The 25,981-nt window shown below is 35.3% G+C and overlaps 1 protein-coding gene across 3 annotated transcripts in view; it reads left to right on the top strand.

The window, feature by feature from the left end:
* LOC114669633 (uncharacterized) overlaps nucleotides 1-25,981 on the top strand; it is a 362,584-nt gene that overhangs the window by 86,133 nt on the left and 250,470 nt on the right. For all 3 annotated transcript variants that reach the window (XM_051922294.1, XM_051922295.1, XM_051922296.1), the window contains exons 23-29: nucleotides 5,788-5,814; nucleotides 9,373-9,414; nucleotides 10,679-10,705; nucleotides 16,935-16,976; nucleotides 18,245-18,271; nucleotides 22,682-22,723; nucleotides 24,638-24,664. In XM_051922294.1, the coding sequence (XP_051778254.1) occupies nucleotides 5,788-5,814; nucleotides 9,373-9,414; nucleotides 10,679-10,705; nucleotides 16,935-16,976; nucleotides 18,245-18,271; nucleotides 22,682-22,723; nucleotides 24,638-24,664 (234 nt within the window). The remainder of the gene's footprint in view (nucleotides 1-5,787; nucleotides 5,815-9,372; nucleotides 9,415-10,678; nucleotides 10,706-16,934; nucleotides 16,977-18,244; nucleotides 18,272-22,681; nucleotides 22,724-24,637; nucleotides 24,665-25,981) is intronic.

Raw genomic sequence — 25,981 nt, 5'->3', positions numbered from 1 at the left:
TGAAAAACATATAAAATACTTTAAAATTCATCAGATAACATTAGATCGTTAATTGTCAATTTCCTATTGCTTAAACAATAAGATCGATTACCAGTCCTCAGCAGGATATCAGTCTTCTCCCTCAAAAATAATGTGAGTCCTTGAAGAGCTGTATGTTTTCGATGTACAAGAACATCAGTGGTCTGGTTAGTCAATAAAAAGAGGAATAAAATAAAAGCAATTTTTTTTTTTTACAATTTTGCTGTGTTGTTAGCAATAGCACAACAATGTATAAGATTTGCATCTTACAATACTGATAATTTTTAAAGTCAATGAATCTATTTCAGCTCTTTGTTAGAGAATACAAAAATATTACCTGTTCATCAAGTCTGTCCAAAAGGATTTGAATATCCTCGCCAAGTACTCCCTTTCTTGCTCTGTACAACTTAATCTGCTTTGCCGAATGTGTATCCAAGGATGAAAAGAAAGTTTTCTTTAGCTCAGTTCTTGTGATTTTGTAAAACTGCACATATCTGTTGGTAAAACATGTTTGTCTTTTTAGTTTTGTAGCAAAAGGGTGTTCATTAATTCAAATGACTGCTACATTTGGTACTTATGTATATAATCTACTGCATTAATGTTTCAAGAGACTTTTGAATAGAAATGCTGTAGGCTCAAAAATATAACCTACCTGTTCTTGCAAGAATAGTGCAGGCCATCTTTTTTTGACATTCTGAACCAGAGGCTCTTCCTCCACTATCTCTCTCTTGCGCAATGAAAATGTAATTTCCATTTTTGAGGTAATAAATATCATGTTGGGAAGTTTCTTCTTCATCTCCTCTTCTAAAGCCTGCCTTTCCTTTTCTAAAGTTTCATCAGTATTCCTAGTTGAGTTGTCTGGGAGAAAATTAACTTCAGCTCTTTTTGCTTTTTTGAAAGGACGTTTGCAGTCCTCTCCCTTCCTTTTATGATTTATAGTTACCTCTGTGCAGCCTGCTGCTCGTAATTTCTGGCGGTAATTTCCTAATTTATATTTAAGACTCACAGCCCACCCTTGATAACCTTGTTCTGACCCTGCATCTTTAAGACATGGATATTTTTCAATTAGTGAAATGACCACCAATTCTATTTCTTTAGTGCTTGGGTAGGCCTTATAGGCAAAAGCAGCTTCGGCTATTTTATCTAAGATATCCATTTTCATCTCTCGTGGTACAGTGAGAAGTGTTTTATTTTCTCTATATATATCATTCCCTTTGGAAAGTCTCAACTCAACATCATAAGAAAATGATGGAATAGGCAATGGACAAGGCCACTGCTCTGCATTCTCACGCTGATCCACAGTACTGATAGGGAACTCTGGTGTGAACTAGTGGATGAGGAGGATGATAAACTAGCAGTGTCCAGAGAGGATATGGAAGACATCTCCTCCGATTCTCCAAGAGTATTCCAAACTATTTTCAATACTGCCCTATCTGAAGGAAGATCTGATATATCAGTCAAATTGCAAAGTTCATGGCCAAATTCAGGATCTTCAAACTGAAGCAAAAAGTCATCTTTCAGCTGCAATTTCTGTTTAAGATTTTCTTTTAGCTGATCCACTGACTCAGGTGTTTCTGAAACCTGAACTCTCCTTATATTATTAGGAGCTATAATTACACGCAGCAACATCTGTGGGGGGAAAGAAAAATGTTTCAAATACATGATTGTTATAAGAGTGTGGAATAACATGTATACAAGCTGTGACTCCAAGAAAATCATGGCACTGATAAACAGCACTTCCAAGGCTAAATATAAAACCGACAAGCCAAAAAATAATTTAGAAATAAACAGTCAGAAATAACTTATGAGAGCTTAAACTAAGGCAGTCATTCACCCTATTCAGATCCTCTCAAAAAAATAAATTAAAAAAGACACTGGTATGCTGTCAAAATACCTCTAATGACTTCATAGTTAATTCATACCTCTCAAAATAAATAACATTAGTGCGTTTAAAAAGAATCAGAGGCAATTTTGAACCATTCACTTTAAACAGAAAAAAAAATGCAGGATTCTGCTTCTAGGCCTCACCTCAAACTGATAGTTTTATTTACAAAATAACTACTGTCCTATAAATATTAAAAATGTGTTTACTTACTTTTAATAAAAACAACAATCAATGAATGACAAATCTCTTCAGAGAAATCAGTACCCTCCTTCCAACTCTGTAAGCTGTCAAAGGATGGTAATCATTTAGGTCTTCAATCTCAAGAATTTCAATATGGGAAACAGAACACCTGCACATATTGCATTCATACCGTATTAAAGTTAGTTTGACATTCGGACTATTAGGCTTCGTAGCTCCAAAACAAAAAGAGCAATAGCATTAAAACCAACTATGCAAATTTGTTTACAAGCATTCCTTTTTTACAGAAATATCCCTGTTTTTGTAAAAATCAAAAATAGTTCTCAAAACGCAGTAAAAATCCTAAAACGATCCGAAATGGGTGCATACCACACAAATTCGGCACCAATATATAGAATAGCACTTGTGAATTTTCTGATAGCCTTTACATTTCTTGTGACCATTACTGCTTTTTTAAATAAAATTTTAAAATAATGCATAAAAGTTATAGCAATGCAAAGTCAACTGCGTTAAAGATAAAACAGGCACAAATCTTTTTTTTGAAGTTCAGTTCCTAAAGTACATTTCAGAACTAATATTTTGCCTTTTTATTCAAACGGAGACCTTTAAAATGACATGCAATACTGACATGTTATATTTGGGGTCTTTTATTTTTGAAATGCATACCTACCGTTTGAGAAGCTGTAGCGCTAGGCTACAGAAATCGGGGGCCTTTTTATACGTCTTTCTAAGGGTCTTCGATTAAACAAAAAGGCAAAATATGATACGTAAAATGCACATTAGGCATTAACCTTCAAAAAAATTAATGTTGGGTTGCTGTCTGTCTTAGCTTTTACGTAGTTGACTTTACACTATGTAAATTATGCGTTATTTTAAAAATGAAACAGTAAAAGTAAAAATATATTTATAAAGTGCCTCACAGACAAATGTCACAAAGCAATGTAAAATATGGAATAAAATGAAATATTAAAAAGATAGTAAAAACTTAACCCTCAGATGACAGAGCTACCCAAAAGTCAGTCCTGAACAGATGCATCCCACTTTGACACCCGAAGATTCTGCCAATCTCAGCGACAGTGGAAAACTGGTCCATAACCTTGGAACAGGCTAGGCCTGAGACCGTCAGGAAACAACAAAGTGACGATCCGATCCGAATTTGGCCAAAATGCAGTTACGATTCATCCCAGAAAATAATGCCAGATGAAATCTATTTTACTAACAAAACCACTGCGCATTCCCAACGTCCGGTATCTTTTTCGTCTTCTCCGACGTGTACTGTACAAACTGGAGCACGCCAGGGTGAGCATGCATGTCTGACATAAGCGGTGACGTTTTCTGTTCACCCAAGTCACATTTCATCATTCTTCCGTCATCAAGTCGAATCTTAAAAGAGTGTTAGGTGATTTAAAAATAATCAGTAATGTTCACAAAAAATGTAATTTTGTTTAAAATTGTACACAAAATTCACAACTTGTATTCTATACATTGGTACCGGTTTTATGTGTATTTTGCACAATTTTCGTACTTCTATTGCGTTTTGAGAACTATTGTTCATTTTTACAAAAATTGGGACATTTCTGGAAAAAGTAACGCTTATAAACAAGTTTTAGGAAAATGTCGATTTGTCTACAGTTGGTTTTAATAACACTTCTTTTCATTTTGGAGATATGAATCTTCAAAGTCCCAATTTCAAACCATTTAGACCACAAGTTCTCGGGATCCCAGGTTTTCTACAAGAGAACTTTACGTCTCTCAAGAGTGCTCACACTCGAACACCCTTCAAAGTGATAAATAACACTGTACTAAATAGGAGAAATTCAACATTTGTAAAACAAACTGGAACTAAAACTTCATACACGGGGAAAACCACATCAAACAGACCGAACCCTCGACATGTTGAATACTTTTACTTTAGTCTTTATTAAATTCTAAATATATATTCATCAAAATTGTTTATATAACGTGTGACTTAAACAGATTAATGTAACCTTACCTTATTACACCTAAAGATATCGCCTTGTCGTTTCAATCTGATAAAGAATTTGTATTAGCGCTTTTCTCTCTGAGAAACTGAAGAAAATGACGATGGAGAAAGTAACAACGCTTACTTTAGCGAGAAATTACCCTAACCCAGGGGTGTCGAACTCCAGACGTGGAAGGCCGCAGTGGCAACAGGTTTTCATTCTAACCCTTTTCTAATAAATGACCAGTTTTCACTGCTAATTAACTACTTTTCTTTAGCCCTGTTTTTTAAGGCTTCAGTCTCCTGAATTGATTCTTTTCTTCATTAAATGACAGCCAAACAGGTATGAGACATGAAACGAGCCAACAGATGACCAATTAAACTGGGAATTCAAACTCCAACCAATTTCACTCCAACCAGTTTCTTAATGAGATGCTGATTCTTGGTGTTAATTAAACCCGTCATTTAATTCCATAGGTTGTTGCTGCTTTCATTCTGCCACAGCAGACATTTCCAAAACTGTTGATTTTCTGCCTAACCCAAAATGGCTCCTAACATGAGAGCATCAAAGAATGCAATGAGCATGTGCAATATCGTGGAGTATCAAAACCAGTTATAAACATAAATTATAAGTTTCCCAAACTTTCTTTCGCACATTTCCATAACACAAAGCTAAAAACACTGAATTTAATTATTTTTTAAAGTTGATTCAACATTTTAATGAACTGCTAGTTCATTTACCTTTTAAAGTCGAGCTCAATTAACATTTTTGAAGTTGGTTTTTTTACAGTGTGTCCTTGCTATCTCAGTTTATTCTCAGGCAAAATGGAGAGAGAAACATTGTGTGTCATTGCCTTTTGATGTCACAAATGGGAGTATCTTTTGCAAGGTTTCTTTCCAAATCTGTTACTGCAGCCTCAGGGTAAAAAGAGGATCCTTATCAAGGTGCACTTGAACTATTAACCTTACACAAGTCAAGTGAGGAGTAGTGTCTTTTCCAGAGATAAAGGTGTCCTAGTAATTAAAGTTATTTAATGTGATTTAATGGTATCAAGTTAGAATAAAACACAGTTTAATTCAACAGTATAAGTTAGGTACAGGAATATCTGCTAAAGACGAGCATCACACAGGGTCTTAAAAAACATTATAATGTCACACTGGACAGAATACAAGAGGTGGGGAGACACACAAAAAGCACAGTTCATAATGTGTGCTCACAGCACGGTGTATATATATGAGATACTTCACAGGTGGTGCAGTGGTAGTGCTGCTGCTTTGCAGTAAGGAGACTATGGAAGATTGTGGGTTCGCTTCCCAGTTCCTCCCTGTGTGGATAGTGCTTTGAGTACTGAGAAAAGTGCTATATAAATGTATGAATTATTATTTCAGAGTGGTTTGGAAAAACATTTGTACAGATTTTTGCAATTGGAGAACAAGTTGATTTTAAAAAGAAACAACTTTTAATAGTTAAAAGCATTGGAATAATAACTAGTGTCATTAAAACCTAAGGAAAAAATCTGAAAATATATACAGTTCAGTAACAGTTGTTTCAGGAAATACTTTATTTTCTATGAATGTTTGTATTTTATTTATTTTTTATTTTGTTTTCATTTTATTCTAGTAATCTTTCAGAATTCTCCAAAAATTAGAAAATGCATAATTGTCAATCTTAATTTTTTTGGTGCTTAATGTGTAACCAGAGATCTTAAATGTTCTCTTTCAGAATATGATGCACTCAGGGCTAAATATGGTAAGAATGTTAACTTTATGTAGCACTTTATGTTGCACTTTATCTTGCTCGACTTGATCATTTAAAGAAAGCTCTCTCAAAGTACAACGAGTGAATCAGAGATAGACAGGTTTGGTATGTTGTCAAGTAGTGTTTCTCAACCAGTGGGTTTTACCCCAAATGTGGGTTGCTGAACACCCTAAATGCATCATCAGCTTTAGTTTAAAAAAAAATGCCATTGCTTCATTAGGAATGCCAGTGAGCAGGGATAAGTTCCTCAAATGCCTTGTATTAGACTCAAACATTCATCCCAAAAACTTAAACCAAATAGAAATGTTTTAAGAACATACAATCCAGATTTACTGAGGTATGCTGAGCAACAGCCATCGCTGGTTATCTGTGGTGCGATATTACCAAACAAATTCATGAATCCTTCAGCAACAAAGACATTTGAAAATAAAATATGTTACTTAAAGAACTAAATTGTTTGACTTTTTAAAATGAATAATTCAAATCTTAACACTTCATAAAAAACGTTTTAGTATGTGTTTACAACAAGCCAGCATGAACTCAGGGCATCATCTCATTGCACATTCAATTGCCAAATATAAGAAAGCGCACACAATTGCAAAACAGTTTGTCTTGCCTTATGCAGTAGATATGTGCACCAAAATTGACGAATCAGCCTCAGCACAATAAAACATATTACTCTATGAATTTTGTTTACTTACCTCTGATTTTGGCAAACTTGTGAAACTCGGATATAAGTGTAGGTTACCTATTGAAAAGACAAATCAAAACTAAATTTGTTCCAGTATTAAATACGCACGTGTCAAGTAATTTTAAGGTGAATACCGTGTGTATTTAATCTGTTATGTACACTGTATTTAAATGCTGACTTATGTATTTACTGTTATGTGTTAATGTGTGCCATTCACAGAAAAATGCTGGTTCATTTACTTCAGAATTACTGATTATAATGAGTTATCAGTGAATAAAAATTGATAAAATGTGGAGCTTTAGACCAGAAGGGTTGAGAATCACTAGTGTAGACTCAGAGAATGGTATGACAATCATATTGGGACCTTACACTATTTGCATGATGTTACATTTTTTGCTGGACTTTGTGCTCTTTTGTTGATTTAAAAGTCTGTGGAATCCACTAAGGGGAATTTCTGCACCCATACACAAACTAGACTCCTCTCCTTTTACTTACTCTTCTATTGGATATATTATTATCCTATTGTTTATTCATTATCTTAAATACTTTGGTATTAAGCTTTAGATTACTATAAGTGAGGTTGTTTTTCCTTTGAAGGTTAATGTTTTATGTTTGTTTTCAACATCATTGCTCTCTTTTTTCAGTAAACTCGCATCCCAGGGGGTTAGTACCTCAGCTGGTTAAAATCCCCTTTGATTGTGAGGGTCTCCCTTTCCCTATAACATGTAAAGAGTAATTTTCTAGTTTTAAGATATGCTTTAGTTTTAGTTTTTATTTAGTTTTTAATTTTGTGTTTTAGGTTTTATTTTCATTTATTTATTTAATTTTTTTTTTCATTTATTTTTAGTTTCTCAGTTACCAACTTTTAGTTTTTGTTACATTTTTTTTAGTTTTGCATTACTCATCAAAAATGTGGACAAGTGTATAAACACAGTTTTTCTTTATAGTGTTCGAAATTGATGTAATTCATGTTGTACCTGTCAACTTAATGCATACAATTTTACTATCTGTGACAAAACTCTTGTTTTCTTATCGTTATGTGAGAGTTCAAGGCTTCCAATATAATCAAAAAATGCAAGAATCAAATAACAAGTGTGCTGTGATGCCATTAACCTGAAACAAGTTTAGTTAAGTTTTTTTAATTTCAAAAACACTTTTTTATTTTTGAGATTCCTTTTGTGAGCAGTAAGATCATTGCATGCATATCCTGTTATTTTATATTTATTTTTGATATCTCCTTCTATGAGCTATATGAGATCTACCCATTTTGAAACTCTGAAAGTGTTTTTTTTTCAGGTAATTCTTATTTTACATATTTTTTTAAATACTGTTTAAGTCATTACTTGAACTCTGTTAATAAACAGATTTTGGCAATTGAGAGACCTTAATGGCAAACTTCTAATAAACAATATCTCAAGTTACGCTCACTCAGTGACATACACATTGGGAGAACATTGAAACTGCATAGACACACAGACCAGGCTGGCAATCAAACCTGAAGTCATGGCACCGTGTGATAGTAATATTATTATTGTTATAGTGTAGACCTACTGCAAAGTAAACATTTGAAGGGAGATCCCCTGTTAAAAACTTTACAAAGATGCATCATTCTAAATATATTAAGGTTATTGATCATATTTAAAATCAAGTTGGACTGTTTGAAGGCAAAGTCAGGGAGGCGAGATTGCGTTGGTTTGGACATGTGCAGAGGAGAGATGCTGGGTATATTGGGAGAAGGATGCTAAGGATAGATAGAGCTGCCAGGGAAGAGGAAAAGAGGGAGACCTAAGAGAAGGTTTGTGAATGTGGTGAGAGAGGACATGCAGGTGATGGGTGTAACAGAACAAGATGCAGAGGATAGAAAGATATGGAAGAAGATGATCCGCTGTGGCAACCCCTAAGAGAAGCAGCCGAAAGAAGAAGAAAAAATTTTCAGACTATTTAGCTGTATCTTCTAAATATGTGGCATTTTTTAATTTAAGTGCCATTTCATTGAAGTGTCTTGAAAATTGCCTGCAATTTGCTGACAATGGAACACTTTTCACCTTTCACTTTCCCCGTCAATTTTGGCAAATGAAATCCACAGAATGAGTCATTGACAAGTGTTGAGGCTTTTGTATTCAGTTCTAGAAGGGAAAGCTTGACTAATAGATGAAAAGACCAATAAAATCCACAGTCTCAGATGCCAGCAGTGAGGGATACTTAACACATGCACACAAATCAATGATCATTCCGAACTAAATTTATGACTGCACAGACAGGTTTTAAATATTATTTAATAAGTATACCAGCAGCCACACACTTGTGTATACATTATGCACAAAGATGATTGTGGTGAAAGTTAAAATGACAAAAAATAGCTTCAACTTTGTTTTTTTTTTTTGTTTTTTTATTTAGATCTAGTTTTCATTCAGGGATATGATGATTTTTTTTCATTTACAACATATTTTTGTTTTAGTTTTCATTAACATTAATAACACTGGTATCATGTAACCATGTTAGGTAAAAATGCACTATCACACAGCTAGAACTGGTTAGCAAAGAATCTAATTTTCAAATGATTAAAATATTCCAGTTTTTAACCTGTCTTTTCTCTATTTGTTTGTGTTTATTCATTACTGTCTGTTATTAGATACAACTAGGAAGGCAAGTTTCACATTTTCTTCTTTAAACATGACTAAATAAAAACCTTGAACCTTAGGCAAGTACATAGTGGAAGAATGTCTGCATGTGTGAACTGTCTTTAAGGTCACCATCCTTAATCCTCTATGTCCCAAACGGCTATCACATTTATGAATTGAAAAACACTCAAAAAATTTTACATTAAACTTCCTTTCCTTCATTTTACCTTATTACAGATGATTTAGTCAAGCGTGATGACAGTAAGAAATGGAAAGAAGGTATGTATTCACGTTTAAATTCACAGTATATAAAACATTCACTTTTAACAAAATCCCAAAAAACAGAAGCTAAATGTGAAGAGCACATAATATGAATTATTTTAAATATATTTAGCATTTTTTTTTTAATTAAATAATGTAAATCTGAGTCATTTGCAAGAACACATGAGAAGAAAATACAATTGTCTGCAACTGGGATATAATTACTCCTAAGGCCTAAAAATACACCAAGAATCACCTGCTTTTGAAAAGTACTTTGTTTGATTTCACTGTAAGTCTCAACATTATGCTCAGTAGTTTATTATTCTCTCTATGTGAACAATTACAGGTAATATTCTTTCAGCAGTGGCATTAAAAAAACAAGAACATTGTATTATGTCAATTTTCTTAACACTGTGTGTAGTTTAGGGTTATTGAAGACTTTAGTGGAGTGGAGTCCAGCAGTAACTGATGAAAGGCAGGTATCCATGCTACCTCAGTTTATTTTCAGGCAAAATGGAGAGAGAAACATTGTGTGTCATTGCCTTTTAATGTCACAAATGGGAGTATCTTTTGCAAGGTTTCTTTCCAAATCTGTTACTGCAGCCTCAGGGTAAAAAGAGGATCCTCATCAAGGTGCACTTCAAGTATTAACCTTACACAAGTCAAGTGAGGATTAGTGTCTTTTCCAGAGATAAAGGTGTCCTAGTAATTATAGTTATTTAATGGTATCAAATTAGAATAAAATCAGTGTAATTCAACAGTACATGTTAGGTACAGGAATGTGTTTTGGCACATTTGGATCTGCTAAACACGAGCATCACACAGGTTCTTAAAAAGCATTATAATGTCACACTGGACAGTATACAAGAGGTGGGGAGACACACAAAAAGCACAGTTCATAATGTGTGCTCACAGCACAGCGTAGATATATGAGATACTTCAGAATGGTTTGGGAAAACATTTGTACATTTTTTTGCAATTGGAGAACAGGTTGAGTTTAAAAAGAAACAACTTTTAACAGTAAAAAGCATTGGAATAAAAACTTGTGCAATTAAAGCCTAAAGAAAATATCTGAAAATATATACATTTCAGTAACAGTTCTGAAAACGCTTTATTTTCTATGTATGTTTGTATTTTATGTATTTTTTTGTTTTGTTTTGTTTTCATTTTATTCTAATAATCTTTCAGAATTCTCCAAAAATAAGAAAATGCATATTTGTTATCCATCTTAATTATTTTGGTGCTTAATGTGTAACCAGAGATTAATTTTTTTTTCTTTCAGAATATGATGCACTCAGGGCTAAATATGGTAAGAATGTTAACTTTATGTTGCACTTTCTCTTGCTTGACTTGATCATTTAAAGAAAGCTCTCTCAAAGTACAACGAGTGAATCAGAGATAGACAGGTTTGGTATGTTGTCAAGTAGTGTTTCTCAACCAGTGGGTTTTACCCCAAATGTGGGTTGCTGAACACCCTAAATGTGTCATCAGCTTTAGTTTTAAAAATAAATGCCATTGCTTCATTAGGAAAGCCAGTGAGTAGGGACAAGTTCCTCAAATGCCTTGTATTAGACTCACAATATTCATCCTAACAATGTGAATGAAATTGGAATGTTTTAAGAACATACAACCCATATTTTCTGAGGTATGGTGAGCAACAGCCATTATGCATTTTCTGTGGTTATCTGTGGTGCGATTTTTCCAAACAAATTCATGAGTCCTTCAGCAGCAAAGACATCCATCCATCCATCCATCCATTTTCCAACCCGCTGAATCCGAACACAGGGTCACGGGGGTCTGCTGGATCCAATCCCAGCCAACACAGGGCACAAGGCAGGAACCAATCCCGGGCAGGGTGCCAACCCACCGCAGGACACACACAAACACACCCACACACCAAGCACACACTAGGGCCAATTTAGAATCGCCAATCCACCTAACCAGCATGTCTTTGGAATGTGGGAGGAAACCGGAGCACCCGGAGGAAATCCACGCAGACACGGGGAGAACATTCAAACTCCACGCAGGGAGGGCCCAGGAAGCGAACCCGGGTCCCCAGGTCTCCCAACTGCGAGGCAGCAGCGCTACCCACTGCGCCACCGTGCCGCCCCAGCAAAGACATTTAAAAATAAAATATGTCACTTAAAGAACTAAATTGTTCGACTTCTTAAAATGAATAATTCAAATCTTAACTCTTCATTAAAAACATTTTAGTATGTTTGTACAACAAGCCAGCATGCAGTCAGGGCATCATCTCATTGCACATTCAATTGCCAAATATAAGAAAGCGCACACGATTGCAAAAAAAGTTTGTCTTGCCTTATGCAGTAGATATCTGCACCAAAATTGACAAGTCAGCCTCAGCATAATAAAACATATTACTCATTGCATTTTGTTTATTTACCCCTGTTTCTGGCAAACTTGTGAAAATCAGATATAAGTGTAGTTTACCTATTGAAAAGACAAATCAAAACTACATTTGTTCCAGTATTAAATACATATGTGTCAAGTAATTTTAAGGTGAATACCGTGTGTATTTAATCTGTTATGTACACTGTATTTAAATGCTGACTATATATTTACTGTTATTTGTTAATGTGTGCCATTCACAGAAAAATGCTGGTTCATTTACTTTAAAATTACTGATTGTAATGAGTTATCAGTGAATAAAAATTGATAAAATGTGGAGCCTTAGACTAGAAGGGTTGAGAATCACTGGTGTACACTCAGAGAATGGTATGAAAATCATATTGGTACCTTACAGTATATGGATGAAGTTAATTTTTTTGCTGGACTTTGTGCTCTTTTGTTGATTTGCAAGTCTGTGGAATCCACTAAGGGGAATTTCCACACCCATACACAAACTAGACTCCTCTCCTTTTATTTACTCTTCTATTGGATATATTATTATCCTATTGTTTATTCATTATCTTAAATGCTTTGGTATTAAGCTTTAGATTACTGTAAGTGAGGTTGTTTTTCCTTTGAAGGTTAATGTTTTATGTTTGTTTTCAACATCAGTGCTCTCTTTTTTCAGTAAACTCGCATCCCAGGGGGTTAGTACCTCAGCTGGTTAAAATTCCATTTGATTGTGAGGGTCTCCCTTTCCCTATAACATGTAAAGAGTGATTTTCTAGGTTTAAGATATGCTTTAGTTTTAGTTTTTATTTAGTTTTTAATTTTGTGTTTTAGGTTTTATTTTCATTTATTTATTTAATTCTTTTTCATTTATTTTTAGTTTTTCAGTTACCAACTTTTAGTTTTTGTTACATTTTTTTTTAGTTTTGCATTACTCATCAAAAATGTGGACAAGTGTAAAAACACAGTTTTTCTTTATAGTGTTCGAAATTGATGTAATTCATGTTGTACCTGTCAACTTAATGCATACAATTTTACTATCTGTGACAAAACTCTTGTTTTCTTATTGTTATGCGAGAGTTCAAGGCTTCCAATATAATCAAAAAATGCAAGAATCAAATAACAAGTGTGCTGTGATGCCATTAACCTGAAACAAGTTTAGTTATGTTTTTTTAATTTCAAAAACACTTTTTTATTTTTGAGATTCCTTTTGTGAGCAGTAAGATCATTGCATGCATATCCTGTTATTTTATATTTATTTTTGATATCTCCTTCTATGAGCTATATGAGATCTACCCATTTTGAAACTCTGAAAGTGTTTTTTTTTTCAGGTAATTCTTATTTTACATATTTTTTTAAATACTGTTTAAGTCATTACTTGAACTCTGTTAATAAACAGATTTTGGCAATTGAGAGACCTTAATGGCAAACTTCTAATAAACAATATCTCAAGTTACGCTCACTCAGTGACATACACATTGGGAGAACATTGAAACTGCATAGACACACAGACCAGGCTGGCAATCAAACCTGAAGTCATGGCACCGTGTGATAGTAATATTATTATTGTTATAGTGTAGACCTACTGCAAAGTAAACATTTGAAGGGAGATCCCCTGTTAAAAACTTTACAAAGATGCATCATTCTAAATATATTAAGATTATTGATCATATTTAAAATCAAGTTGGACTGTTTGAAGGCAAAGTCAGGGAGGCGAGATTGCGTTGGTTTGGACATGTGCAGAGGAGAGATGCTGGGTATATTGGGAGAAGGATGCTAAGGATAGAGCTGCCAGGGAAGAGGAAAAGAGGAAGGCCTAAGGGAAGGTTTGTGAATGTGGTGAGAGAGGACATGCAGGTGATGGGTGTAACAGAACAAGATGCAGAGGATAGAAAGATATGGAAGAAGATGATCCGCTGTGGCAACCCCTAAGAGAAGCAGCCGAAAGAAGAAGAAAAATTTTTCAGACTATTTAGCTGTATCTTCTAAATGTGTGGCATTTTTCAATTTAAGTGCCTTTTCATTGAAGTGTCTTGAAAGTTGCCTGCCATTTGCTGACAGTGGAACACTTTTCACTGACCGTCAATTTTGGCAAATGAGATCCACAGAATAAGTCATTGACAAGTTTTGAGGCTTTTGTATTCAAAGTCAAAGTCAAAAAGTCAAAGTGAACTTTATTGTAATCTCAACCATATACAAGTATATAGATAGACAAAATTGTGAAGCTCAGGGTCCACAGTGTTGTTACATGACGTGCAAATAATAATTTAAAAATAGAATTAAAATTTAAATTAAAATTTAAATTAAAATTAAAACATAAACAAGACAAGACATTGTTGAAAGACAAGACAAAGAAGTAGCAGCAATATCGATGTGTAAGATATGTAATATAATAAATAAATAAATAATAGATATAGATAATACAGAAATGATCAGTGTATGATAATAGTTGTTTAAGACGTGTAAACAATGACAGGTCAGAATGTTTCACAGCAGAAGGATAACAAGAGTGTCAAAATTCTTAAAGGTCAGTAGGAGATTTTCAGTTCTTGTCTACCTGCAGACTTGTCTTTGCAGGACAGTGGCTCGCAGTTATAAAAATTCTGTTTTTAGAGGTGGTTGAGGCCGTGTGGAAGGTCCCAGGGGGCAGCCTGGCGTTAAGGAGTCTAACAGCTTGGGGGTAAAAATTCTCCTGCAACCTGGCAGATCTGGCTTTGATGCTGCAGTATCTTCTCTTGGATGGCAGAAGTGTGAAAAGTCCATGTGAGGGGTGTAAGGGGTCCTGCACAATGCTGCAGGCCTTGCGGACACTGCGTTTGTAAAATGTGTCCTGTACTGAATGGAGAGGCACCCCAATAATGTTCTCTGCTGTCTTCACTATCCTTTGCAAGCGCTTGCGGTCGGATATGTTGCAGTTGCCATACCAGACAGTGATACAGCTGGTCAGAACACTCTCAATGGTGCCTCTGTAGAACATGGTGAGGATGGAAGGGGGAAGACGTGCTCGCTTCAGCCGCCTCAGGAAGTGTAGTCTCTGCTGGACTTTCTTTATTAGTGATAAGGTGTTATGTATCCACGTAAGTTCCTCAGTTATGTGCACACCGAGGAACTTGGTACTCCTAACAGTCTCCACATCTAAACTGTTGATGCTGAGTGGGATGTGGGCAGGACGTGATTTTCTGAAGTCCACGATTATCTCTTTTGTCTTGTCGACATTGAGAGATAGATTGTTGTCTTCACACCATGCGGACAGCCGTTCCACCTCATCTCTGTATGTTCTTTCATCATCCCTGCTTATCAGTCCCAGCACCGTCGTATCATCCGCAAACTTGATGATTTGGTTAGTGTTGTGCATGGCTGTGCAGTTGTTAGTCAGCAGGGTGAACAGCAGTGGACTAAGCACGCAGCCCTGTGGCGCTCCAGTGCTCAGTGTGATGATGCTGGAAGTGTTGTAGCCCATCCGTACTGACTGGGGCCTCTCTGTCAAGAAGTCCAGGATCCAATTGTAGAGGGTGGTGTTCAGGCCCAATCTGCTCAGTTTTACAACCAGCTTTTTAGGGATGATTGTGTTGAAGGCAGAGCTAAAGTCTATGAATAGCATCCTGACATATGTGTCTTTTTTATCCAGATGTGTCAGGGAGAGGTGAAGGGCAGAGCATATGGCATCCTCAGTTGACCTGTATGCAAACTGAAGAGGGTCAAGGGAGGCCAGGAGATTAGCCTTTATGTGTGACATGACTAACCTTTCGAAGCACTTCATTATGATTGGCGTGAGTGCAACTGGTCGGTAGTCATTCAGGTATGTCACTGATGACTTCTTCGGCACTGGTATGATCGTGGTCAACTTGAAGCATGCTGGGACTGACGAGTGGCTCAGAGATGTGTTGAAGATGTCTGTGAGGACATCCAGCCAGTTGACTGGCACATTCTTTGAGCACACGACCAGGTATGTTGTCAGGTCCTGCAGCCTTGCGTGGATTGACTCTGGATAGAGTCCTCTTCACGTCATTTATGGAGAGACATAGTGCCTGGTCAGTGGAGGGAGGTGTTGCTTTTCTCGCAGGCTCTTTGTTCTGCGCCTCAAACCGTGCGAAGAAGTTGTTCAGCTCATCCGGAAGGGAGGCATCATCATCGCTGCTGTGTGGGTTGGGTTTGTAGTTTGTAATTGTCTGAACGCCCTGCCACATACGACATGTGTCTCTGGTGCTGCTGAATTGTTTGTTGATCCTCTGCGCGTATGCCCACTTAGCTCTCCTTATAGCGCGAGACAAGTTGGCTCTGGTCATCCTGCGGACGGCCTTGTCTCCAGATCTGAAGGCTGCATTTCTGATCTTGAGCAGCTTGTGCACTTCTCTTGTCATCCAGGGCTTTTGGTTGGCTCTTTTGGTAACATCCTTGGTAACAGTAACATCCTCTATGCATTTGGAGATATAGCCAGTCACAGAGTCTCTGTTCTAGAAGGGAAAGCTTGACTAATAGATGAAAACACCAATAAAATCCACAGTCTCAGATGCCAGCAGTGAGGGATGCTTAACACATGCACACAAATCAATGATCATTCTGAACTAAATTTATGACTGCACGGACAGGTTTTATATATTTATTAATAAATATACCAGCAGCCACACACTTGTGTATACATTATGCACAAAGATGATTGTGGTGAAAGTTAACATTACAAAAAATAGCTTCAACTTTGTTTTTTTTTATTTTTATTTAGATCTAGTTTACATTCAGAGATATGATGATTTTTTTTCATTTACAACATATTTTTGTTTTAGTTTTCATTAACAGGAATAACACTGGTATCATGTAACCATGTTAGGTAAAAATGCACTATCACACAGCTAGAACTGGTTAGCAAAGAGTCTCATTTTCAAATGATTAAAATATTCCAGTTTTTAACCTGTCTTTTCTCTATTTGTTTGTATTTATTCATTACTGTCTGTTATTAGATACAACTAGGAAGGCAAGTTTCACATTTTCTTCTTTAAACATGACTAAATAAAAACCTTGAACCTTAGGCAAGTACATAGTGGAAGAATGTCTGCATGTGTGAACTCTCTTTAAGGTCACCATCCTTAATCCTCTATGTCCCAAACGGCTATCACATTTATGAATTGAAAAACACTCAAAAAATTTTACATTAAAATTCCTTCCTTCATTTTACCTTTTTACAGATGATTTAGTCAAGCGTGATGACAGTAAGAAATGGAAAGAAGGTATGTATTCACGTTTAAATTCACAGTATATGAAACATTCACTTCTAACAAAATCCCAAAAAACAGAAGCTAAATGTTAAGATCACATAAAATGAATTATTTTAAATTTATTTAGCATTTTTTTATAATTAATGTAAATGTGAGTCATTTGCAAGAACACATGAGAAGAAAATACAATTGTCTGCAACTGGGATATAATTACTCCTAAGGCCTAAAAATACACCAACAATCACCTGCATTGGAAGTGTACTTTGTTTGATTTCACTGTAAGTCTCAACATTATGCTCAGTAGTTTATTATTCTCTCTATGTGGACAATTACAGGTAATATTCTTTCAGCAGTGGCATTAAAAAAACAAGAACATTGTATTATATAAATTTTCTTAACACTGTGTGTAGTTTAGGGTTATTGAGGACTTTAGTGGAGTGGAGTCCAGCAGTAACAGATGAAAGGCAGGTGTCCATGCTATCTCAGTTTATTTTCAGGCAAAATGGAGAGAGAAACATTGCGTATCATTGCCTTTTAATGTCACAAACGGGAGTATCTTTTGCGAGGTTTCTTTCCAAATCTGTTTTGCAGCCTCAGGGTAAAAAGAGGATCCTCATCAAGGTGCACTTCAAGTATTAACCTTACACAAGTCAAGTGAGGATTAGTGTCTTTTCCAGAGATAAAAGTGTCTTAGTAATTAAAGTTATTTAATGTGATTTAATGGTATCAAGTTAGAATTAAAATCAGTTTAATTCAACAGTACATGTTAGGTACAGGAATGTGTTTTGGCACATTTGGATCTGCTAAACACGAGCATCAGACAGGTTCTTAAAAAGCATTATAATGTCACACTGGACAGTATACAAGAGGTGGGGAGACACACAAAAAGCACAGTTCATAATGTGTGCTCACAGCACAGCATAGATAAATGAGATACTTCAGAATGGTTTGGGAAAACATTTGTACATTTTTTTGCAATTGGAGAACAGGTTGACTTTTAAAAGAATCAACTTTCAATAGTAAAAAGCATTGGAATAATAATTTGTGCCATTAAAACCTAAATAAAATATCTGAAAATATATACACTTCAGTAACAGTTTTTCTGGAAACACTTTATTTTTTATGTATGTCTGTATTTTATGTATTTTTTTTGTTTTGTTTTCCTTTTATTCTAATAATCTTTCAGAATTCTCCAAAAATAAGAAAATGCATAATTGTTATCCATCTTAATTATTTTGGTGCTTAATGTGTAACCAGAGATTAAATTTTTTTTCTTTCAGAATATGATGCACTCAGGGCTAAATATGGTAAGAATGTTAACTTTATGTTGCACTTTATCTTGCTTGACTTGATCATTTAAAGAAAGCTCTCTCAAAGTACAGCGAGTGAATCAGAGATAGACTGGTTTGCTATGTTGTAAAGTAGTGTTTCTCAACCAGTGGGTTTTACCCCAAATGTGGGTTGCTGAACACCCGAAATGCGTCATCAGCTTTAGTTTAAAAAGAAATGCCATTGGTTCATTAGGAATGCCAGTGAGCAGGGACAAGTTCCTTAAATGCCTTGTATCAGATTCACAACATTCATCCTAATAACGTGAACAAAATTGGAATGTTTTAAGAACATACAATCCATATTTCCTGAGGTATGGTGGGCAACAGCAATTATGCATTTTCTGTGGTTATCTGTGGTGTGATATTTCCAAACAAATTCATGAATCCTTCAGCAGCAAAGACATTTGAAAATAAAATATGTTACTTAAAGAATTAAATTGTTTGACTTTTTAAAATGAATAATTCAAATCTTAACTCTTCATTAAAAACATTTTAGTATGTTTGTACAACAAGCCAGCATGCAGTCAGGGCATCATCTCATTGCACATTCAATTGCCAAATATAAGAAAACACACACGATTGCAAAACAGTTTGTCTTGCCTTATGCAGTAGATATCTGCACTAAAATTGACGAGTCAGCCTCAGCACAATAAAACATATTACTCTATGCATTTTGTTTACTTACCCCTGATTTTGGCAAACTTGTGAAAATCGGATATAAGTGTAGGTTACCTATTGAAAAGACAAATTAAAACTAAATTTGTTCTAGTATTAAATACGCACGTGTCAAGTAATTTTAAGGTGAATACCGTGTGTATTTAATTTGTTATGTACACTGTATTTAAATGCTGACTATGTATTTACTGTTATTTGTTAATGTGTGCCATTCACAGAAAAATGCTGGTTCATTTACTTCAGAATTACTGATTATAATGAGTTATCAGTGAATAAAAATTGATAAAATGTGGAGCCTTAGACTAGGAGGGTTGAGAATCACTCAGAGAATGGTATGAAAATCATATTGGTACCTTACACTATATGCATGATGTTAATTTTTTTGCTGGACTGTGTGCTCTTTTGTTGATTTGCAAGTCTGTGGAATCCACTAAGGGGAATTTCCACACCCATACACAAACTAGACTGCTCTCCTTTTATTTACTCTTCTATTGGATATACTGTATTATTATCCAATTGTTTATGCATTATCTTAAATGCTTTTGTATTAGGCTTTAGATTACTGTAAGTGAGGTTGTTTATCCTTTGAAGGTTAATATTTTATGTTTGTTTTCAACATCAGTGCTCATTTTTTTCAGTGAACTCACATCCCAGGGGGTTAGTACCTCAGCTGGTTAAAATCCCTTTTGATTGTGAGGGTCTCCCTCTCCCTGTATCATGTTAAGCGTGATTTTCTAGTTTTAATATATGCTTTAGTTTTAGTTTTTATTTAGTTTTTAATTATGTGTTTTAGGTTTTATTTTTTTTTCTTCTTTTTCATTTAGTTTTAGTTTTTCAGTTACCAACTTTTAATTTTTGTTACTTTTTTTTTAGTTTTGCATTACTCATCAAAAATGTGGACAAGTATAAAAACACAGTTTTTCTTTATAGTGTTCGAAATTGATGTAATTCGTGTTTTACCTGTCAACTTAATACATACAATTTTACTATCTGTGACAAAACTCTTATTTTCTTATCATAATGTGATAGTTCAAGGCTTCCAATATAATCAAAAAATGCAAAAAATCAAATAACAAGTGTGCTGTGATGCCATTAACCTGAAACAAGTTTAATTAAGTTTTTTTAATTTCAAAAACACTTTTTTTATTTTTGTGATTCCTTTTGCAAGCAGTAAGATCACTGCATGCATATCCTGTTATTTTATATTTATTTTTGATATCTCCTTATATGAACTATATGAGATCTACCCATTTTGAAACTCTGAAAGTGTTTTTTTTTTCAAGTAATTCTTATTTTACATATTTTTTAAAATACTGTTTAAGTCATTAGTTGAATTCTGTTAATAAACAGATTTTGGCAATTGAGAGACCTTAATGAAAGAACTTCTAATAAACAATATTTCAAGTTACGCTCACTCAGTGACATACACATTGGGAGAACATTAAAACTGCATAGACACACAGACCAGGCTGGCAATCAAACTTTAACTTATGGCACCGTGTGATAGTAATATTGTTATTGTTGCTTTTATTATTATTATTATTATTATTATTAATACATTTTATTCATATAGCACCTTTTGAATGCTCAGAGTACTTCAGAATAGTCAAAATAGTACCATAGAAATAAAAGCAAAGATGACTTTACTAACACAGGAGACAAACTAGTAGCTAACATTAATAAATATTTGAAAGTCAACGTATGGAATTAAATTAAGAAACAAGCAGGAGAAAAAAGAAAACTTTCAACAGTTACATGTAGGAATATAATTGTTGATGTTACAATTACCCGAGACACTTAGAATAAGGAACAATGAATAGCATAGTATAAGGATAAAAATAGGATAAGAGTGGATTTCATTATCAGTTTTGCAGCCTCAACCATTCAATGGCTGTTCATCTGCTAGACCTACTGCAAAGTAAACACTTGAAGGGAGATCCCCTGTTACAAACTTTACAAACCTGCATCATTCTGAATATATTAAAATTATTGCATGTCATTCATTTGCTATCAATGAAATATTTAACATAGAGCAGTTCATCATGATAGTGTAGCAGGAATGTTCCCTCTCACACCACACCGCTCATAATTGTATATAAGTAATAATAACCTAATTAAAACTAAGCACATATGTGTAATGTCACCTTGGTTGATAACATTGACTCCATGTTCCGCATCTGCTTAATATGTCACTGAAAAGTTTCATTCAGTAAATGAGCATTACCTGTTTTGAAGTAAGGTTAAATGGCTGACGTGCATACCGTCTTTGATGTATAAAGATACCTTTTTTTTCCAGCCTAAATAATGCCTGAATTTTTTTTTTTATAATTTTATTGACTTTTTTGTAATCACACAACATTACATACAAATTGATCAGTTTTTACAAAAATAGGATTGAAAACAAATCAACCCCCACCCCTGAGAAAGAGAGCATGGCCAGCAGAGTAAAACTTAAAGCTAGTAAAAATAGGTAAATAGATGAATTAATAAGTAAATAATGATAAATGGAGAAGAAACCGAAATGGGGAAAGAATCTGCTTCCTCAGTGCTTTAAATGCTTATTCTAAAATGTTATTGATTAGATCCTGCCAAGTTCTGCACAGATCCTCTAAGTGTGAATTTGATTTTTTCCAGTTTCAAATAGTATATAAAATCAGTTACCCACTGACTTAACAGAGGAGAGTTAGGATTCTTCCAATTGAAGAAGATAAGTCTATGTGTGAATGCCTGAATTTGGAGCGTGGGGATGAGTATTCATTGAGCTTAACAAATCCTCCTCATATTTAATTTTTCAGACTATTTAGCTGTATCTTCCAAATGTGTGCCATTTTTTAATTTAAGTGCCTTTTCATTGAAGTGTTGTGAAAATTGCCTGCCATTTGCTGACAGTGGGACACTTTTGACTGACCGTCAATTTTAGCAAATGAAATCCACAGAATGAGTCATTGACAAGTGCTGAGGCTTTTGTATTCGGTTCTAAAAGGGAAAGCTTGACTGATAGATGAAAAGACCAATAAAATCCATAGTCTCAGATGCCAGCAGTGAGAGATACTTAACACATGCACACAAATCAGTGATCATTTTTAACTAAAGTTATGTCTGCATGGACAGGTTTTAAATATTATTTAATAAATATACCAGCAGCCACACACTTGTGTATACATTATGCACAAAGACTAGCGTGGTAAAAGTTAAAATTACAAAAAATAGCTTCAGCTTTGTTTTTTTTTTTTCATTCTTATTTAGATCTAGTTTTCATTCAGGGAAATTATGTTTTTTTTTCATTAACAACATATTTTTGTTTTAGTTTTCATTATAAGGAATAACACTGGTATCATGTATCGATGTTCGGTAAACATGCACTATTATACAGCTAGAACTGGTTAGCAAAGAGTCTCGTTTTCAAATGATTAAAAATGTTACAGTTTTTAACCTGTCTTGTCTCTGTTTGTTTGTATTTATTCATTACTGTCTGTTATTAGATACAACTAAGACGGCAAGTTTCACATTTTCTTCTTTAAACATGACTAAATAAAAACCTTGAACCTTAGGCAAGTACATAGTGGAAGAATGTCTGCATGTGTGAACTCTCTTCAAGGTCACCATCCTTAAACCTGTATGTCCCAAATGGCTATCACATTTATAAAAAAGAAAAACACTCTTAAAAAATTTTAAGTCAACATTCCTTTCCTTGATTTTACCTTATTACAGATGATTTAGTCAAGCGTGATGACAATAAGAAATGGAAAAAAGGTATGTATTCACGTTTAAATTCACAGTATATGAAACATTCACTTTTAACAAAATCCCAAAAAACAGAAGCTAAATGTGAAGAGCACATAAAATGAATTACTTTTAATTTATTTAGCATTTTTTTATTATTAAATAATGTAAGTCTGAGTCATTTGCAAGAACTCATGAGAAGACAATACAGTTGTCTGCAACTAGGATTTCATTACTTCTAAAGCCTAAACATATACTAAGAATCGCCTGCTTTTGAAATGTACTTTGTTTGATTTCACTGTAAATCTCAATGTTATGCTCAGTAGTTTATTATTCTCTCTATGTGAACAATTACAGGTAATATTATTTCAGCAGTGGCATTAAAAAAACAAGAACATTGTATTATGTAAATTTTCTTAACACTGTGTGTAGTATAGATAGATAGGTAGGTAGGTAGGTAGGTAGGTAGGTAGGTAGGTAGGTAGGTAGGTAGGTAGGTAGGTAGGTAGGTAGGTAGGTAGGTAGGTGGGTGGGTGGGTGGGTGGGTGGGTAGGTAGGTAGGTAGGTACGTACGTACGTACGTACTTTATTATTCCCAAGGGGAAATTCACATATTCCAGCAGCAGCATACTGATAATAAAAACAATATTAAAATAAAGATTGATAACAATGCAGGAAAAAAAAAAACAAACAATAACTTTGTATAATGTTAATAATTGTATTTGTATAATTGAAGACTCGCATAGATTGGGAGAGGAACGATTTTCTCAGTCTGTCAGTGGAGCAGGACAGTGACAGCAGTCTGTAGCTGAAGCTGCTCTTCTGTCTGGAGATGATACTGTTTAGTGGATGCAGTGGATTCTCCATAATTGATAGGAGCCTGCTGTGCGCCCAACGCTCTGCCACAGATGTCAAGCTATCCAGCTCCATGCCAACAATAGAGCCTGCCTTCCTCACCAATTTGTCCAGGCGTGAGGCATCCTTCTTCTTTATGCTGCCTCCCCAGCACACCACCGCGTAGAAGAGGGCGCTCGCCACAACCGTCTGATAAAACATCTGCAACATCTTATTGCAGATGTTGAAGGACGCCAGCCTTCTAAGGAAGTATAACCGGCTCTGCCCTTTCTTACACAGAGCATCAGTATTGGCAGTCCAGTCTAATTTATCATCCATTTAGCTTTATTGAGGACTTTAGTGGAGTGGAGGCAAAATGGAGAGAGATACATTTTGTGTCATTACCTTTCGATGACACAAACGGGAGTATCTTTTGCAAGGTTTCTTTCCAAATCTGTTACTGGAGCCTCAGGGTAAAAAGAGGATCCTCATCAAGGTGCACTTCAAGTATTAACCTTACACAAGTCAAGTGAGGATTAGTGTCTTTTCCAGAAATAAGGTGTCCTAGTAATTAAAGTTATTAATGTGATTTAATGGTATCAAGTTAGAATAAAAATCAGCTTAATTCAACAGTACATGTTAGGTACAGGAATATGTCTTGGCACATTTGGATCTGCTAAACACAAGCATCACACAGGTTCTTAAAAAGCATGTATTATGTCATACTGGACAGTATTACAAGAGTATGTGAGATACTTCAGAATGGTTTGGGAAAACATTTGTACATTTTTTTGCAATTGGAGAACAGGTTGATTTTTAAAAAGAAACAACTTTTAATAGTAGAAAGCATTGGAATAATAACTAGTGCCATTAAAACCTAAAGAAAATATCTGAAAATATATACACTTCAGTAACAGTTTTTACAGTAACAGTTCTGGAAACATTTTATTTTCTATGTACGTCTGTATTTTATTTGTTTATTTTTTTGTTTTCATTTTATTCTAATAATCTTTCAGAATTCTCCAAAAATTTGAAAATGAGTAATTGTTATCCATGTTAATTATTTTGGTGCTTAATGTGTAACCAGAGATTTAAAATGTTCTCTTTCAGAATATGATGCACCCAGGGCTAAATATGGTAAGAATGTTAACTTTATGTTGCACAGTATCTTGCTTGACTTGATTGTTTAAAGAAAGCTCTCTCAGAGTACAGCGAGTGAATCAAAGATAGACAGGTTTGCTATGTTGTAAAGTAGTGTTTCTCAATCAGTGGGTTTTACCCCAATTGTGGGTTGCTGAACACCCTAAATGCATCATCAGCTTTAGTTTAAAAGGAATGCCATTGCTTCAGTAGGAAAGCCAATGAGCAGGGACAAGTTACTCAAATGCCTTGTATCAGACTCACATCATTCATCCCAAAAACTTGAACCAATTGGGAATGTTTTGAGAACTTGACATTTTGTTTCAACTAATTTTAAGATGAGTATCATGTGTATTTAATCTGTTATGTATGCTGTATTTAAATGCTGATTATGTATTTACTGTTTCTCAAGAATGAGTCGGAGACATCATAAAGAGTTGGGGCAGCCACCTGTATAATATTTTCTCGGCTGCAAAAGTCACTTTGTATGGTAGCACGATGTGCCTACAACAGAGTCCAAAACAGAATTGCCTGTACTGAGGCAAGATGGCAGTTTTAAAGGCCCGGAGGGGAAATGACATCATCAGTGCAGGAACTGGGAGTGGCGTCCTCGTGCCCGGAAGTGACGTCATCATCGGGGCCAGCAACAGGCAGGATTTTGCGGGAAAGGTCTGCAAGGGACTGAGAGAAACAGTCAGTACACTCCTCCACTCGTCCCGGCCTGGCATAGAATTACTATTGTTTTGGCCCTTCAGCTGTTTCCCATGTGCGCGTGTGTGACAAGGCCCACCCCTCAGCCCAGACCCATTGGGTGCTAAAGTGCTAAACGCTGTCTTAGCCCAGTTCCAGCATACGCTTGATTTCAAGCTCCCCCTCTGCCTTCTTTGCCTCGGGAAGACGATATGGGCATTCTCGTACGATAACCCCGGGCTCTGTCACTATGTCGTGCGCAATCAGAGAGATCCTTCCGGGTTTCTCATTCACTACCTCCGTAACCGACAGGACAGCTGTTTCAAGCTCTCATCTCTGCCTAGCATTTAACTCGGAAACGAAGTTAAGGCTGTCGCTCTGAGCAATGAAAGAGCGGGGCTGAGCGGAGGAGGGATCGGGATCCTTTTCTTTCCACAGCTTCACCAAGTTCACATGATATACCCGCTCACTCGGTCGACGATTGGGTTGTGTTACCAAATAATCAACAAGCCCTTTCCTTTCCTTAACTTCATATGGACCTTGCCAATAGGCAAGTAATTTAGAATGGGAGGTAGGAGTCAACACCATGACCTGATCCCCTGGTTGGAATTCCCGAAGAGTCGT

Source organism: Erpetoichthys calabaricus, chromosome 2 (assembly GCF_900747795.2).
Source record: "Erpetoichthys calabaricus chromosome 2, fErpCal1.3, whole genome shotgun sequence".
NCBI lineage: Eukaryota > Metazoa > Chordata > Cladistia > Polypteriformes > Polypteridae > Erpetoichthys > Erpetoichthys calabaricus.
This window is presented reverse-complemented; position numbering and strand designations above follow the sequence as displayed.